Below are 17,758 nucleotides of genomic sequence, written 5' to 3'. Positions count from 1 at the left end.
ACTCGCATACGAGGTGGTCCCACAAGGTCCCACTCGCGCCGTATGACGGCAAGAGTGATCTACGCGCGTACCTGGCGCAGTTTGACTGTGTGTGTAAGGGCAACGGTTGGGGTGAGGACGAAGGTGGAGTACACCTGGTGGCCGCATTGCACGGCGCGGCGGCGGAGGTGCTGACGGCATTACCACCGGGTGCTCTCACCCTGCCAGCCCTCCGCGACGCCCTAATTAATCGATTCGGCATTGAACAGCAGAGCGAGCTTGTTAAAGCTCAGCTCGCGCTGCGAAAATGCAAGCCCCAGGAAGCCATCGGGGAACTTGCCCACGACATTCGCCGCGCAGTGGGGATCGCACATGCTGGCATGGCAGCGGATTCCCGGGAAAGCCTGGCGCTGGACCATTTTATCCAGGCCCTCCCGGATATTGAGCTCCGGCAACAGCTCGCCATGTGGCGCCCGCAGACTCTGAGCCAGGCGGCTGACGCTGCGGCCCGTTGGGAAGCAGCGAGGCCCCTGGCCCGGGGGAGCGAGCGTCATGCAATGGCGGTCCGCCAGGTGGGACCCCCGATGGAGGTCGGACCCCTTAGGGGGCCTGCCCCCGATGTGAGTCCTGACCTGGCGGGCATGGTCCGGAGGCTGGTGGACCAGCGCCTGGCGGGACCTGGACCATGGCAGGCGGCCCCGGAGGTGGCCCGCGGTGGACCACGAGCGGGTAATCCAATTCGGACCTACGGGGGGGGGGGAATTTGGAATTCCGGAGACAAGCGCCTTATCAGGTGAGGTGCTATACCTGCAACCGTCTGGGTCACCTGGCGCGGCACTGTCGAGCCACGCGCCGGGATGATCCCCGGCGGTTGAGGTCCTTAACTCCGCCCAGGGGGGAGCGGGTTAGCCGACCCCAGACACCCCCCCGCCAGACCCCGGGAAACTAGAAGGCCTTACACCGGCGAGCAGGCGCCCCCGTGGATTGCCTCGGCTTTAGATGCCGAAGCGGGACCCAGTACCTCTGAATAAGGGGGGCTTATTAGTGCCAGAGGACTGGGGGATTGATAGTAGGACCTCCCCGATGTGGAGGGATGGCAAATCCACCATCCCTCACAGACGGGGGGGCAAAGGAGCTATAGCTTATGGGGTGTATGGCAGTGAAAACTAGCCCGGGTGGGTTAGGTTATATGTGTGTAGGGATCTAGCGAAGATGACATTAGGTAACGTTAAGATTAGTTAGTGACTGATACCTGCAGTGGGGACCCAGGTAGTTTAGTGTGGATGATAATGACGAGGGAGCGCAATAGTTTAAAGGGACGACTGGGAAGCGCAAGTTTCAGAGGGAAGTAGTTAGATGAGATGATGTTGTGTGAGAACTGGACAGGTGTGTGGAGCAGTGTGGAGCAGTGTATGAGTAGTGAGTGTTGTGGATCAGCGCGAATGCGCTTGGGGAGAGAAGGGTGCAGGTGGCACCAGGTGTGAGAGCACAGGTGTGCAAGTAAAGGTGGTGTGGAGAGAGTTGGAGTAAGTGGTACGGAGTGGTGTGCATGGTGCGAAGGTGTGGATGGGGAAAGAGTGGACCCCTTTCACGAGTACCCGGGGCGGGTAGTGTAAGTGTTAGGTAGAGGGTATAGGTAAATTGTGGTTGGATATTGGCATTTGTGGTGCGGTTGCAGAATGGTATTGTGGATGGGTGCATTAGTGTTGTGGAAATGGCTGGGCGTGTAGCCTGTTAGTGTGTGTAGTTGGTTTGGGCACTCCACCACTGTGAGGATGTCGGCCAGGTGAGGCCGCAGGTGGGCTCTGGGAGCCGTTAGTGTCAGTGGGTGCCTGAGGATCCCGGGTGTGGATCGGGCAGCCCGTGCCAGAGAGGGCACTGAGGGGGTGAGAGTGCGAGAGGGCCTTCCCCAGTTAGTTAGGTTAGGGTGAGGAGCAGGTAAGCTCGGGTGGCAACTACAGTGGTGGAGGTGTGCAGGTGGGTAGACCTGCTGGGAGAGCTACACGTCACAGCCCAGAAATTGTGCGAGAGCACCGAGTGTTGAATCGGGAGAGTGAGACCCCAAATTGAGAAGCACCACAGTTTGGTCAATGGGAATTGGTTTTTAGAACCCATAGTGTAAGTTGGCCAATGGATTGGCAGGGAAAGACCCCGGGTAATGTAAAGTTGTTAAAGTCATTTAGGAAATAGTTAGGATTGATGAACCCGTCGCACCATACGCAGCCACTTACCTGAGGTGATGATGATGACTCCACACCTGTGTTCTTTTGTTCTGTGTTGCAGGAAATGAGAATTGCTGTTGGATTTGTGAGACGCATCACGACGTGGATGAGACATTGGGGTGATTCCATCTCTCCCTCCCTAGGAGGGACTGATGATGAATTGGTGATGGCAAATTTTGATGTTGAGTTGGAGATGGCAAATTTTGATGAGAGTTGGAAATGGCAAATTTGATTGGTTAGGAGGGAGAGAAGACGAATTTGGTTTATGGGAGGAACGGGGAAGACAGTAGGGATGTTTGTTGATGTGTAAAGTAGATGTTTATGGGTAGTGTTGTGTTTTGTGGATACAGTAAGGGGTAAGGGAGGGGCAATGTAGGTTACCTGGTGGGGGGGGGGGGGGCGTACGGTAGGAACGTACCTGTCTCACCTGGTTCCCATGTGCCCCCAGTGTGCATCACCTTGTATTGCGTGCACTTTTGCGCCCTTACCACCTTACTCACTTGTCTTCTTTTGTCTCCCACCTCCGAGGATCTGGCTTTGGGGCAGAGAGAGAGGAGAGAGAGGTGCTGGCTCTGCAGTTGTGGGCCTGTACTTTCGCTGCTTGCTGCCTGGATCGATACACCATATGGACCGCAATTTTTGTGGCCGCCCACCATGGACCGCAGTTCTTTTGCGGCCAAGCACCACCCGTTGATGGACCTCTGGGTCAACGTGGCACCTATGCCATACAGGTGAACCACTTATAGTTGGCCCCCCTGACGGCCACAATTTAGAAATGGACACGGTTGGCGCCTTTCTTTATTTTTGAAGGAAGCCAGAACACCAAGTGGGCTCCAAGGCAAGACCAGTGGCAGAACATCGGCCGGCTGCGACACCACCGGTGATTATTGAACACTTTATTGGTGCACCGGATGGTGCTGACTGTACATAATGGGGTGGTGCTTTTGGTGCTTGGATGGGGTGCTCTGCACATTATTAAAGGCCGTAAGGCCACAGAGCACTCGTGGGTTGGTGTATCGATGCTGGCATGCGTGCTCTCTCTCTATGCATAACATCTGCATGTGTTCCTCAAAGAACAGGTCCTGAATCGTAGTGTAAATATCAGTGTAGTCTTGTGTAAATAATGCTCCCTACTGGCTGTATGTTTAGTTTGAGGATTCTTTCCGCGATTCGGTTATCCTGTGGGTGTGTTTCTGTGAGGAGAAGGGTGCAACGTCGCAGGGGGACATATTTACTCATTTGTGAACATCTGTAAAACTGTCGCACTCAGGGTTGAGTTAATAGTAGAGGGAACTACATCTGAGTGCCACACTAAAGTAGGTAAAAATTTATCGGGTCGGGACGCCCCGAGGTAGAGAAGGGTGCAATGTTGCGGATATGGGATTTGGATCCATCCATATCCGCTTGTAAATATTCCCCTATTTCCCCAATACTTCCCAACTATCCCCAATCCCCCATTCCCTAGTCCCATTTTCTGTAAACAACACTCTGTAGACCCGACCTCCCCCTTTTTCCCCCATTAAATGTCGCATCCAGGTCCACCGCATCTCACGTAGACAACTGTAGGACATCTTGCTAGTTATTCTTAGTCTATGTCAGTTAAGGACTTGTTTCCATTAATTCTGACTCTTCGTTGCACCAGAATGTGATTGTATGGCACCGTTAGAAAGTTTAGGACCTCCAAATACCTCCCCGCAGCTCTTCCTCATGGTACAACAACAACTACAACAACAGCGGCGGCGGCGCGGGGAGTGTGCGTCCTCACTCCGGCTTGGTTAGCCGCCATTGAACATGTGCTCCGACGGGGTTACCACGCAGGGGCTCGCTGTCAGCTCCTCGTCAAGGGTGGAGCCCGGTAACCCCCCGCACCCAATGGAAGCGGCGGACCGATTCCATCTGGGGCGGAGCCAAGGAGCCGAGGGCGTGTCACTCCCCGCTGGACATGCGCAGGAAGAGGGAGGTGACGTCAGATGCGCCGACACCACGGAGAGAGAAGACGCCACCTCCAAGCGCTGAATACCTCCCCGCATCTCTGGACCGGACCGCGTTTGATTCTGCCCCTGAGCCAAGGTGCACCTTGAGCTATCGACTGCCTGCCCTTCCCTGCCATCAATCCCCGTGTAAGTCAGTCTTGTCCCGTTTGTCTGTGGTCTGTCGGGGATAAGATAAGACTGTGTCTAAGTGCCCATCTTGCTGTGCTTTACCTCTTACCGTGTAATCTACCCGTTTCTGCATCACCAATATTATATCCTCCTCCGGAGGTCTTGAGAACTGTACCCCTTGTGTCGTTGCCTTAATCCCAGCCGTTGTGTCCTTTCCTTCATTGATTTAGCATAGCGCGACTTGGTCAACGTCGAGTGGAATCGGGCGGGATAGGGTTCTAATCGGGGAGTAACTGTGCGGACGCGGTAATACCAAACCGCTCGGTAAACTAACATCTAAAACCGCGTCTGTAACAATATTGTTACGGATCTCGGTTTCGGCACTCCCCTTACCGAGGGGGGTTTAATCCACTCTTCTTTTAAGCTGGCCGTCCGAGTCCTGGAACTATCTCGCTCCTTTGCGGGATGAGATTGGCCAGGGTGATTGGTCAAGGATTTCCCAAATACCTTCACCAATCTCTCCGCAAAGCAGGGAAATGAGTCCCTGCTCGAACCGCGGATGTGATGGTAGTTGCCGAGCGGTTTAGCAATCCACGATCCGAGCCGTTAGCAAATAGACTAACCCGATTATAGCGGTTGGCCAAAATCGCGCCACAGGTACTCAATTGGGAAGGGACTAAAGCGATCGGGGGAAGAAGAAACCAAAGTAAAGGAATACCAGGTATTTATTAATTATTTACACGAAATGAAGAGGAAACGATAGGCAAAGAATTTACAGAATAAGAAGAAGAAGCAGGTACACAGGGCAGCCTTAAACAGTCTTATATTATACCCCAGACAGAACAAACAGACTCACACTAATAGGGATTGGCAGGAAGGAATGGCTGGAAGGAGGAGAAGGTCCAAGCCGATGGCAGGGCAGGAAGGTCTGGGCAAATGCACAGCGTCGAGGTTGGCTCCAGTCCACGCTCCGGTCCACGCTCCGGGCTTTAGGCGAGACCCGGCGGCAGCTGCACGTATATTTTCATGCGGTAGGGGCTTTCCGAAGCAGTTCATCAAAGAGCTCCACGCAGCTTCGTCTCTCAGCCAGACCCCACCAAGCGCCGTCTCCAACCCAAGTCGACTCTGGTGAAAAGGCTCGCGCTGGCGCTTATATTACGCGCTTCAAGATCAATGCGCGCTTCATAGAGCCACGCCCGTGATGGTATTTCATCAGCCCTGGTTGGCTGGTAAGGGCTCGCTGGCTCCACCTCCGATGGTGAGTTGACGTGCCACACCTTGTTCTCGTGTCCCGCCCCTTTTTCCTCGGCTTGAGACCGCATGTTCAATGGCGGCTTGGGGCCAACAACCGAATCAAAACAAGGGGCATCGAACGCTGCCCTACCGCTCTCTCTGCACTTTGAAGAGCGGGAGCGATGATTGGGGAAATTGAAGGGGCCTATCTTATTTGATTAATGCAACGCAGATTCAACTATTGGGAACAGATCCTTAACTGAAACACATAATAATGAAATAACTACAGAGAGGTCCTATGGTGCTCTACGTGTTGTACATGGACTAACTAGGGTGCGATCTTTAACAAAGCCAAATAATGGGGATATTTACAGGGGATCATTTATACGGGAACATTTACTAAAATTTACAAAGTGAAGGTTCTAAAAACCGTAACAATATTAAACGATATCGCATGCTTCTCCTATGGTGGAAACTTTTAAATCCCCTTTGCACTCGTCAACAAACATTATGGATTAACCTCGCTGCCCCGGTTTGTCGTGAATCAAATCTGTGCCCAATGCTGCCAGAGCGACCAACAAAGAACTCCATGTGCCTTTCCCATTACCTCCATACACTCAATCGTTCACATATTATCTTTCTACATGGGAATGTAAGTGGCACTCCTCATCTTTCATGGCATCTCAGCACTAGTATAACAACAAAATCACACTTTAGAAAGGATTTTCAGGCAGCCATCTGCAGGAACAATGAAAACGGTGTCCTTGCTTTTCAATTCTGCTTTCGGGAGCTTAGCATGGAACATAATAAATTTAAACACCTTACTTTTCATTCCGTGTCGCAACAGCCGTTCAATTATATTTGATCTTCCATTATTCTGTTTCACATGGTATCCCCCGTTGCTGCAGGGTCTTTCATATTCCACTGCCAATCATCGGGTACGTTTGCCAGTTTAATTCCATGGGAACCCTCTTGTTATGTGGATTTTGTGACTAAATGCAGAGTGGCCAAAGGTGACCATGCTTTTTGAGTCTTTCAGCTCTGTAAAGGTTTACTTGACTGTTTCACCATCAGAGCTTACCTTTTGAGGGCCAAAGTGGCATTTTTTGCCCCAGGACTTGCCTTTTGTTCACCATCACCTGCAGTGTGACTTTCAACTGCGCTTTTCCCCCACTGAATAATGGCTCGTCCCAAGCTACGCTTCATGGTTTGCTTATTATACGATCACCCTCAGAATATTCACTGAACCAAAGGAGTCAACAACAAAGCTCCCATCAACTGGAGGCCTTTTTACAAAGTGTTAAAGGTTTGAAACTTCGTAACTGTGAAGCAACATTGTTGAGTTTTTTTGGTGTAACACCATCTGCACCAGTAACAAGAACCAGTAACACCAACTGTTTTTTTGGTGTTACTGGTGCTTCATATTCCATGTTTTTTTATCTCGACACAACAGTGGTTTTAGTCATCTGCACTAAAGGTGATGCCATGAAGGTCATTCAAAAGGTTACATGAACAAGAAACTCTGGACAATCCAAGAAAGGCCACCTTTATTTGTTTCTCAATTTATAAGTATTAGTTATGTATACTTGTATCAGCCTGGTGTTGGCTTAGCGGTTAGGGTGCCGGCTTGGGATCCTAGGATCCTGGGTTTGAATCCCGGTCGATCGCTGAATGAACGCCAGGGGGGTTGACAGCCTGTCATCCTTCCGAGGTCGGCAAATTGAGTACCAGTTCACTGGTAGTTCCCTGTGTGTCACAAGAGGCGACTAACAGGGTTGGCAGCAGGAAGGGCATCCGGCCATAAAACATTGCTTCAAAAAAAGGGGACCAAGGTGCCCAAAAAGGCCAACCCCCGCTCTGCGAGGAGAAATGGCCTCTAAAGGTGGTTCTTCTTCTATGTATACTTGTATTAAAAAAGAAAATAATAAATAACATTGGCATGTCTTGGATTATGCTGAGTATCTTGTTCGTGGAATGTTTTTGAAAATCCCTTGTACAAGGTTAGAAGCCTCTTTATTACATTTCGTCAAAAGTCAAGCCATCACCCAGCATGCTGATGGTGTCGTTAGCTCCACGACCAAATTTGGTCTAGCTAGTTACCAGGGGACTATGGTGCTGTATGCACTTCATATTGTATGCTTTGTTAATAAAACCGTGCATGGTGAAATGTCACCAAAGCTGCCTCCTTGGCCTGGTAGTTCAGATAGATTGTTGGACAGTTTATGCTGCAAAGCCTTTGGCATTGCTGTGGCTTCCTCAAATAGCAGGAAATTGGAATGGCTAGCCATCAGGATTTCAATTATCTGTGACCCTCTTAGAAATAATCTCGTTTCTATCTGTAATGTGTGTTGTCTTCTTCGTTTTGTTATGCAAGGCTTTATCAAATCTTAACTTTCTGATTCTCGTGTTGATTTCAACTTTTGCAAATCCATTTGATCATAGATCGCTGCCCTTTGTGGGTTGTGATCTATTGTAATATTAGCCACTGAGTTGCTAAGGCCATGTTGCTTTGCCCTTTTTGCAAAGTATTAACGCTCGTTTAATCAAACCCACTTAGTATACAGAAAAATATACAGGTTTGGGTACCATTCCCATGGCTGCTTAGTTGTACAGGCACACGACCCAGCATATGTCGTGCTATTAAACTGCTTTGGCAAAACTGACACACTGTTGCAGAGTACAGCAAGAGTAATGCCCTTTTATAATTTCACTCATCCCTCCCTCTTTCTTATCGTCACCACACTTGTTGAAGCATTTTCTACAATAAGCAACCACGCTTCAGCAGTATTAGCTTTCTGCATGACATCAGGCTTCCCACAGTTGATCTATTTCTGCATCCATCTGGCTTCTAAAAGGCTACAGTGGCTCATTCTATCCAATGTAAAACATTACTCTGGCCCTACTTTCAGCTCACAGAGGACCTGCTCACCTCTTTGCTGTCTTCCTTTTATATTTTTCCTTTTGCACATTGAAGTTCCCATAATCAGATGACCAACGTGACACCGAAGTTGGGTGGAGGATTTCTGTTTTTCCTCTGTTTGTTACTTGCAAAATCGAAGATTTTTCATGTGTATTGGTCGGTCGACTTTGTTATTCTGTCTGTCTTTGTTTGTCATTCGCCTCCAGGTTACAATTCCAAACCAATCATCATGAAACTTTACCAAGTTGTAGAGGTATTCACAACTGAGAAGCCTATTGATTTTGAGGTCAAAGGTCATCTTGAGGTCAAATTTTCACAATCGTCATTTTTCTTCCGATTGACTTGAAAGTTGGACAGCAATTGCATAGTGCCTCACTCAAGTTGGGGAACCAAGTATTTTAAGGTCAAAAGGTCAAACTTCTAAAATCAATTTTCATCTCAAAAATCATCAATTTTCATCATATTAACTTGAAAATTCAACAGCAATTGCACAGTGCCTCAATGAATTGGGAAAGCAACTATTGTCAAAGGTCAACTCAAGGTCAAACCCATAAAATCATCAATTTTCATCTGAAAAATTGTCATTTTTCATCCGATTAACCTACAAATTAAAGAGCAATTGCATATTGCATCACTGAATTGGGAAAACAACTATTTTGAGGTCAAAAGGTCAAAGGTTAACTCAAGGCCAAACTTTTAAAATCATCAATGTTCATCGCAAAAATAATCAATTTTCATCCGATTGGCCCATATGTGATGATTATGATTATCAGTTTTAATATTGATGAAATGGACAATTAGATGTCTCCGTAGCAAAAGAATTTGGGTTGGGGGTGGATTTTGCAAGTATCGTGCTCTTGTTTGTTTTTTTGTTTGTTTGTTTTTTTGTATACAAGATCGAGGCTCGTGAAAGAGCTAACATTAATCACACAGAAAGACAAACCGACACATAAAACATATAACATGGGGAGCGGTAGACAATATGGGGCGAGAGGGGGAGGAACACAAACACAACATCTGAGAGCAGGGACATCGAGAGATCTGTGGGAGGGAGAGGGCTTTGGGGGGGGGGGAGGCATGGGAAGGAGGGGTGGGAGAGGTATAAAACATATGGACACTGCCGGGACTTCCAGGAAAGAAGTTGGAATTTCAAACAAGGTGGATCTGGGGTGAATTAGTGGGGGTAGAAAAGATCAAGGTTTTGGATGGGGAAAGATAAGAGATGGTGGTGAACAGCTGTTTTAAAGACCTGGAGGGAGGAGTGGGATTGAAGGGAGTGTGTGAGTTTGTTCCAGAGGCGGAAGAAAAGAGGAATGAAAGAGTGAAGGTGAGCAGAGAGCCGAGATTTCGGCAGTTTAACCATCAGAGGGTTGCTGGCAGATCTTGTGCGACCTGTAGGAATATTTGGGGGACAAAGCACAGAGAGAGCTGGGGGAGCAAGGCCGGAGAGGAGTCGGTAGAAGACAGAAAGACCACCTACCTGTCTGCGGTGAGTGAGTGAAAGGCCCTCGGAGATAGCTTCATCACGTGAGATTCCAATGATTCTGAAAGCTTTGGTTTCAACAGCGTGAAGCCGAGCTAGGTGTGAGGCAGGAGCATCGGCCCATAGGGGAGAACAGTATTCCATAGAGCTGCGGATGAAAGCCTTGTATGTGGTGAGGAGCTCAGGTGTGCCGAGGAAGGACTTCGCACGACGGAGGATGCCCAGTCGGCAACTGGCTTTGGAGGCCAGCTTGGAAATGTGGTTTTCCCAAGAAAGATCATGGCAGATAGTGAGACCCAAAAGCTTGAGCGACAGAACTTCTTGGAGAGGATTGTTGAGAAAGTAGATGGGAGGGTTGTCCAGTCGATCTCTTCGGAGAGACATAGTAAGAGTGTGAGATTTGTCAGGATTGAAAGACATGTTCCACTTGTTTGACCAGTCTGTGATTTTGTCCAGGTCTTCAGAGAGTGAGGAGGCTGCAGACTGCCGATCTGAGGGACGAGGAATGGAGCGGCAGAGAGTCGAGTCATCAGCAAAGAGATAGAGAGGATTTTCCAGAGAGTCGGAGAGATCATTGATAAAGACCAGAAAAAGCACAGGGCCCAGAACACTGCCTTGGGGAACTCCAGCCTGAACAGGAAGGGGAGATGAGAGAAATCCATTCAGGGCCACACGTTGTCTACGACCAGAGAGGAAGTCCGCAAGCCATGCATGGAGATTTCCATGAATACCATAGGAGGAGAGTTTGGTGAGCAGAGCTGGGTGCCAGACCGTATCGAAGGCACGTGATATGTCAAGGGAGACGGCTCTGATTTCCTGTTTGGCATTGAGGACCTCCATCCATTGTTGAGACAGCAGAAGCAGCATGTCCAGAGTAGAATGACCTGGTCTGAATCCAAATTGATGATCGGAGATCAAGCTATTGGAGAAGAGGAAGGATTTGATATCCGAAGCAATGATGGATTCCATGACTTTGCTGATAATTGGGAGCAGGCTGATTGGTCTGTAGTTGCAAGGATATGTTTTTGCACCTTTTTTGTGTAAAGCGGTAATTTTTGCTGATTTCCAGGATGCTGGCAGATGACCTTGAGCAAAAGAGAGGGTGAAAAGAACAGAGAGAGGGTGAGATAGAGCGGAAGAGCAGGATTTTAGGACCCGTGGGCTGATGCCGTCTGGTCCAGTTGCAGAATCAGAGTCTCGAGGTTTGACAAAAACTCCTCCACCTTGTCAGGAGAGAAAGACACAGAGTCCAGGAGCAGTTGGGTTCCACTGGGTAACGTGGGAACAGAGAGAGATGGGTTCGGGACACAAGATTTTGAGGCAAACACAGAGTTGAGGCATTCGGCTTTGTCACGTGCGGTGTCAACTGTGTCGCCATTTGAGGTAAGGGAGGGGATGGAGGGGGAACAAACACCAGAAACGGATTTGACCAGATGCCACCAGGATTTGGAGGAAGGAGACAGGTTTGAGAGTTCATGTTTGTTTCATGTTCATGAATTCATTTCATTGTTCATTTCGTTTCATGTTCATTTCGAGTTCATGTTCATGTTCATGTTTGAGACAGGTTTTGAGTTCTTGTTTGTTTGTTTGTCTGTCTGTTTGTTTGTTTGTCTGATATCTCAAGAAGTTGTGGACAGATTCAGACGAAACTTAGCCTAGATCATTTCTCCATAAAACGTACGTCTCATTTATATTTACAAACTGTTTTAATTGGTGTTGAACTTTTGTAATTTGTTTTAGTGCCACCACTTGTAAAATGATACAAGTATTTGCTCGTGTTTGTAAAAATAGAGAAATAAAATAAATGCGACGTGAAAGTAAATGTGCATCGAATTACAAATCGCAGGTTTGTTTTGACTCTTACATTTTAATATTCTTAATCCATCATGCAAGACCATAGACATGGCAGTTAAAAGGCACATTTTCCTGGCAATTCCAAAGCCATACGAGTGTGTGCATGAATGTAAAAACAAATAAAATAAATAATCACAAGCAACCTAAAACGTGTACCATGACATGCGTTTGATATAACAAATTCTCCTAAGCTCACGAGCGATGGCTCTCACAAATTCTCCTAAGCGCATGTCCGCGATCGCTCAGCCTTCTTGGCAATACCAACCATCAGAGAGCCCCGTCTTCGGGGAAATGAATCCTGCCACAATATTGGATTTCTGGCCTACCATGGACTTTTTATATTCGTTTTAAATACGGCATTTGGCAACCTCTCCTTGCATCCGTTTGGCTTCCATTTGGTCCTTTATACAAGATTATGGGTGATTGTGTTGTGAGTAGGGAAAAACCATCTGATGTTGTCCATCACTACTGTATGCACGGTCATTCAAAAACCCACACCTGGTTTCTCTCTCCAAGGCTATGCTGGAATCTCACCTCCAAGTCTATGCGTCATTCCTCTATTGCCGTGTTTGTGGAACCAACTCCGTGTCTGATGCCTCTTGTTCTTCCCTCCAGTCTATAAAGATTGTCATCCATTGCCACCTCATGCTTTCTCCCATATCCACATCTGATATCTTACACTGTATTCTCACCAACCTCATCCTCCCACCCCATCCCTTCCATTCATTCATTCTCCATTATTGATTTCTGCTACTCACATACTCATTAACTCCACCACCGAAGGTTTTCACCCCTGTCTGTCTGTCTGCTTGTCTGTCTGTGAACAGGATATATAAAGAAGTAGTGGACGGCTTTGGACGAAATTTGGTGGACATGCTGGGTGTGTCACAAGGACAAAATGATTGGATTTTGGTGAAGATTTGGATCTGAATCCAGCTACGAGATTTTAAAAGTGATTCTTCATCATTGATAGGGCCAAAAACGATATATAGCACGCTATCTCAACATGTCGGGGACGGATTCGGATGAAACTTGGTGGACATGTTTGGTGTGTGAAAAGGAAGAATTGATTCAATTTTGGTGAAGATCTTGATCTGGATACGAGAACCTGTTAAGTGATTCTTCACCATTGAGAGATGGGGCCAAAATTGATATACAGCATGTTATTTCAAAAAGTTGTGGACGGATTCAGACGAAACTTGCTGGATGAGTTGGGTAGGTGACAAGACCAAGGTCCTTTGGTTAAGGTCCAGATCCAGATCCGGCCTATCAGTCGAATGCAAAACTTAAACTGTTGAGCCTGGTGGAGGTATGCTCGCTACCGATTGCCGTTCTAGTTTGCATTGTGTCCGTACCATTCTTGTCTGCCTGTTTCACTTTTACCCCTGTCCGGTTGTGAAGCTCTTTCTCTCTGTCATTTATCTCCTCCAAGTGAGCCTAAACCTCTGTATAATTTTTTTGGAATACTCTGCTAAAATAATAAATTAAACAATCCTGTTATGCTCGGATGCTCCAACCCCACATGACCGTGATTTCCAGTCGAAACTCCAGCATTAGAGCAAGTCCCAAGGGGCAGTTTTAATGGACACATTGCTTGGTGCTGCCACCTTATTGAGAGACGAGCCGATTTCGCTGGCCTGCAATGTATTGAGCCTCTTAGGAAATAAGACCCTAACACATGAAACGTATTGCTTTTCCCTGATTGCTGCTCAAGATGTCACTGCACACAATTTCCGCAATTTCATATTGGCTTTAGTCAAATCAGATGACATGTCACATGATTATGAATATTCAAAGAAGGAAATTTTCCAACTTTGCTTCCAGTGGAATAACTAATTAAACTTGCTTATTATATTTTCCTCGGGTCGGGGAGGGGAGTTGAGGTGGAGAAGGCGGTGTGGTTGGAGGGAGGGATGGGGAGAGGAGTAAGAAAAGAAAGATGATTTTGTATGGAAAAGGAAGTGGACATATTCCAACCCTTTTTTTTTCTTTTTTTACACATATTGTATGTATTGTACAATATGCATATATGTAACATATTGTAATGTAATAAAAATAAATAATAAACATAAATAATAATAAATGAAATAATAATAATTTGTAACAATTAATAAAAATAATAAATAATAAATAAATATAAAAAAATTAAAATAATAATAAATAAAAATTATAAACATATGTCATAAAATGTAACATATTGGATGTACCTTTTTTTATTGCACATATTGTACATAATTCCCCGGATCTCTTTGTTTACTTATTTATTTTTTCAAATGCGATTGAAAGTTGCACCATGCCATCAAAATGTATTTGCTGATTTTAAGTCTGCTTGCGCTTTAAATGGCCTGAGATTAAGATCTGTTGATTCATCTTTCTACCTCTGTCTGGAATTGCTAATATCCTGCACCTTCTAAGACAATTGTAATGACGTATTTTATGGAAACAAATTGCACCAAGCACTGAGAGATCATTCATTTTGTACGAACCTTTGCGCACTGCGTTGCCAGAAATAGGGTTTGGATTGACATGAAGAAGCTTCAATGAATGATAAAGCTGCCATGTTCACCATGGGGACCATTGTGTCATTAGAGGTCATAACCTCATCACCTTCTTGGCCATCTAAGCCCTATCGCCTATTACCCACCCTTGTGTTCACAACCTACTTATCTTGTCTGTGCCCTTGCACAACCTCCCTTGCTTATCTAGGCCACGCTGCACTTTCTTTCCACTATGCTTAATTGAATGTCTTAATTCCTGGAATAATAGGTGTACATCCACTTCTGCCCTAATCCTCGTTTATTGATCGTTTCCAAGTGTCCTTATTTTGAAGATTAGAGAAGCCGGTATGAGGGGACAGGTGCTATCCCCTTGGTAATGCAGCGTTATGGTCTGTGCTCATTTACATGGATGCTTTTCAGGTCAGAGCGATTCTCGTGAACATCTTTGGTGGCATTGTCAATTGCGCTATCGTCGCCAATGGAATCACCAAGGCCTGCCGTGAGCTGGACCTTCGCATTCCATTGGTTGTTCGCCTCGAGGGTAAGTGCCTGCCAGCCATCAAGTTGTAGTTTAATTTGATAGCATTCCTAAGAGACAACTGCTGGAGTACACATGCCTGAACACCGAAATCCTGCATGGACATCTTCCTCTTCTTTGTACTTGCACAACTAAGCTGTCCGGTCTACCCTCAGCCTTTATCTTAACATTTGGATGTGGAAAATCCTCCTTGTTTGGATTTTATTTAAGCTGCACAGGCGTTACTTATTGAAGCTTAGATTGTCCCAGTGGGTGTTGTCCGAGGGGTTTCAGTACTGCCGATGTGATGTGCAGCCATCGATGCTCAGCTCCAGCTGTCCGCTTCTGTCTCGTATTTCATGATCTCCCCTCAGCACTATTGATTGTGCCGTTCACACGAACCATGGCGTTGTAGGGGAAGGATAATTTTACCATCTGACAGGGCAATCGATGGGTAGAGTGACAGGATGCGGATCACAGCACCCTCCGGACAGAATATTTCTTGCTTTGAATCCCTCTCGTAAAGGTTTTCATAGTTGAACCTGCCGTAGCAATGCAGGACAATAAAAAAACATGATGAACTTCAGTCTGCTGCTTCACATGTTTTTGGTGTGCCTCTGTGCATGTGTGTCTTTCATGTGCCTGTGTATATGTGCCTTTCTTCTGCCCATGTGAAAACGCATGAGTGGACATGGAGAAGAGCTTGGCACGCACTTCTCCTTGTCCAACTATGCAATGCTCCTCTCCATCTCTCCCCTCACACACACGCTCCTCATCCATGTCCGCCGGTGCGTCCGCCTCCTCCACCATGTCTGCCCATGTGTGTGCTCTTCCATGCCCACCAGTGTGTACTCTCCTCTATTGCCACCCATGCACATGCTTCTCTTCCATGTCTGCCTGTGTATGCGTCCTTCATGTTTGTCTTTATGCATGCTACTCCTCCATTAACATTCAATGTTTTAGTCACAAACTGGCTTTCTCAATATGTCCTCCAAAATTTCCAGAATGTCATGACTGTGATTATGATCCAACTCATAAGTTTAACAAATAACAAGAAAACTCTTCACCTCCCCTCTCCAAACCCCCCTCCCCCATCCACGCACCACACACACCCTCCTGCCATACTCCTGTAAGAAGGATAATACATGTACATTGTTTTTCTTGTTAAAGACCATTTCCAGCTTGAGACTATATTGTCATATTAAACGGTACAAGTGTGGTAAAGTGCTGCTCCTAGCTGGACAACGACAGTAGATCAGCATTCTGTCACTACCAATGAAATTTGAGGTTACACACCTTCTCAAATATTACTCAGTCTGTGCATGGCAGTCACTTTGCCTTTAAGTACAGGCTATCACTCAATCAGTCTAGACAGGCCAGAGACTCCTGATTGATTTGTTCTGATGTGGGTCCCTCCAGGCACCAATGTGGAGGAGGCACGGAAGATTCTCGACGAAAGTGGATTGCCGATTCTTGCCGCCGGGGACCTGGATGATGCTGCACGCAAGGCCGTGGATAGCGTGTCCAAGTAGGACAAAAGGCAACCTTTGACCGATTAATATGTGCATTACTAAAGAAACCATGGAGTGGATCTCCTCTATAATGAAAACTTTTGCGATTGGACTAATATATTCGTACACAGTTTTGTTTTTTTCGAAGGAAATTTCATCATGTCACTTCAAACTTTTATATTGTCTATTTTGTGAACGACTGCTATATAATAGGGACATCATGAGGTGTTCCACAGGAGTAGCTTGATCCACCCATCGATAGGCCTTTGAGATTGACTCGGCCAATTATGATTCTGCTGTAAGCCTGGACATTTTCTTTACCCACTGTCCTGTCTGCAGGAATGAAAGCTCAATGCAATGTACTGTATATTGCACCACTTTTTATGCCCATGGTCTTCAATCATGGCAGAGTTATACTGTTTTGATTACGTCTATAAAACACAATTTTCATATCAACTAACATGATTATTATAAATGCTCATGTAATATGGTATTTGCCTTAAAAATACATGCTCAGAGACAACACTGCCATTACTGGTTGTAGATGAAATAATAGCGCATAATGTGTGCCGACGCTGCAAACTACTGCCCGACAGTACATGGAATGCGACATCGATGCTGTGTACGCACGATTGTGCCTTTGAAAATACCATTGGGTCTATGGGTATCCCTTTGTTCAATATGAAGAATAAATACAAAGATTGTAAATTTTACTACCCCTGATGTCTTTGTGTTTATTTCTTGTGCTGGTGAGAATTCTAATTTAACCCATGCGATTGGTATGCAATGAGAGTATGAATGGAGTCGTTGGGAAAGATTTTTCAATATGCAGTAAATGTTATTTATTTGTCATGTAAAATTTGTGAACTGGGCTTAGTCGAATTTGGTACGCATGATTCTCAACAACTGCCTCTCAAGGTTCATGGCAACGCTTTCAGAACACAGAGGAGGCTTTGGGAAGTAAAAACAAATCTATTTGCAGGAAGAGGGTGGGGGGAGTGCTTCGGCATAGTTAGACAAGACATTATGGCAGCTGCATCGCATGAGCTAAAAATGAAGTATGCATGTGATTTCGTTAGAGAGTGAGACCGAGTCAAAGTCATCCCAAACCTGACTTGTTGGTTCAAAAGCATCGCATCCAGAAAGCCAAGCAAAGTCCAGTGTAGGTAGTATTTAGGAATCTCCATAAGTGTCGTTGCTCTTTGTATGCCCATGGTGTTGGTTTAGCGGTTAGGGTGCCGGCTTGGGATCCTAGGATCCTGGGTTCGAATCCGGTCGATCGCTCGATTAACGCCAGGGGGGTTGACTCAGCCTGTCATCCTTCCGAGGTCGGCAAATTGAGTACCAGTTCACTGGTACTGTACGACAACCCTGTGTGTCGCAAGAGGGGACTAACAGGGTTGGCGGCAGGAAGGGCGTCCGGCCATAAAACATTGCTT

At 46.5% G+C, this 17,758-nt stretch overlaps 1 protein-coding gene across 1 annotated transcript in view; it reads left to right on the top strand.

Annotated features, from left to right (window-relative positions):
* SUCLG2 (succinate-CoA ligase GDP-forming subunit beta) overlaps positions 1-17,035 on the top strand; it is a 309,494-nt gene extending 292,459 nt beyond the window's left edge. Inside the window, exons 10-11 of the mRNA XM_068112925.2 lie at positions 14,712-14,832; positions 16,228-17,035. Coding sequence (XP_067969026.2) covers positions 14,712-14,832; positions 16,228-16,340 — 234 coding nt within the window. The 3' untranslated portion in view covers positions 16,341-17,035. The remainder of the gene's footprint in view (positions 1-14,711; positions 14,833-16,227) is intronic.
* Positions 17,036-17,758: the final 723 nt, after the last annotated feature.

The sequence above is a fragment of the Myxine glutinosa genome, chromosome 4 (assembly GCF_964187855.1).
Source record: "Myxine glutinosa chromosome 4, kmMyxGlut1.1, whole genome shotgun sequence".
NCBI lineage: Eukaryota > Metazoa > Chordata > Myxini > Myxiniformes > Myxinidae > Myxine > Myxine glutinosa.
The sequence above is the reverse complement of the archived record's forward strand: the minus strand, read 5'-3'. Positions and strand labels throughout refer to the sequence as shown.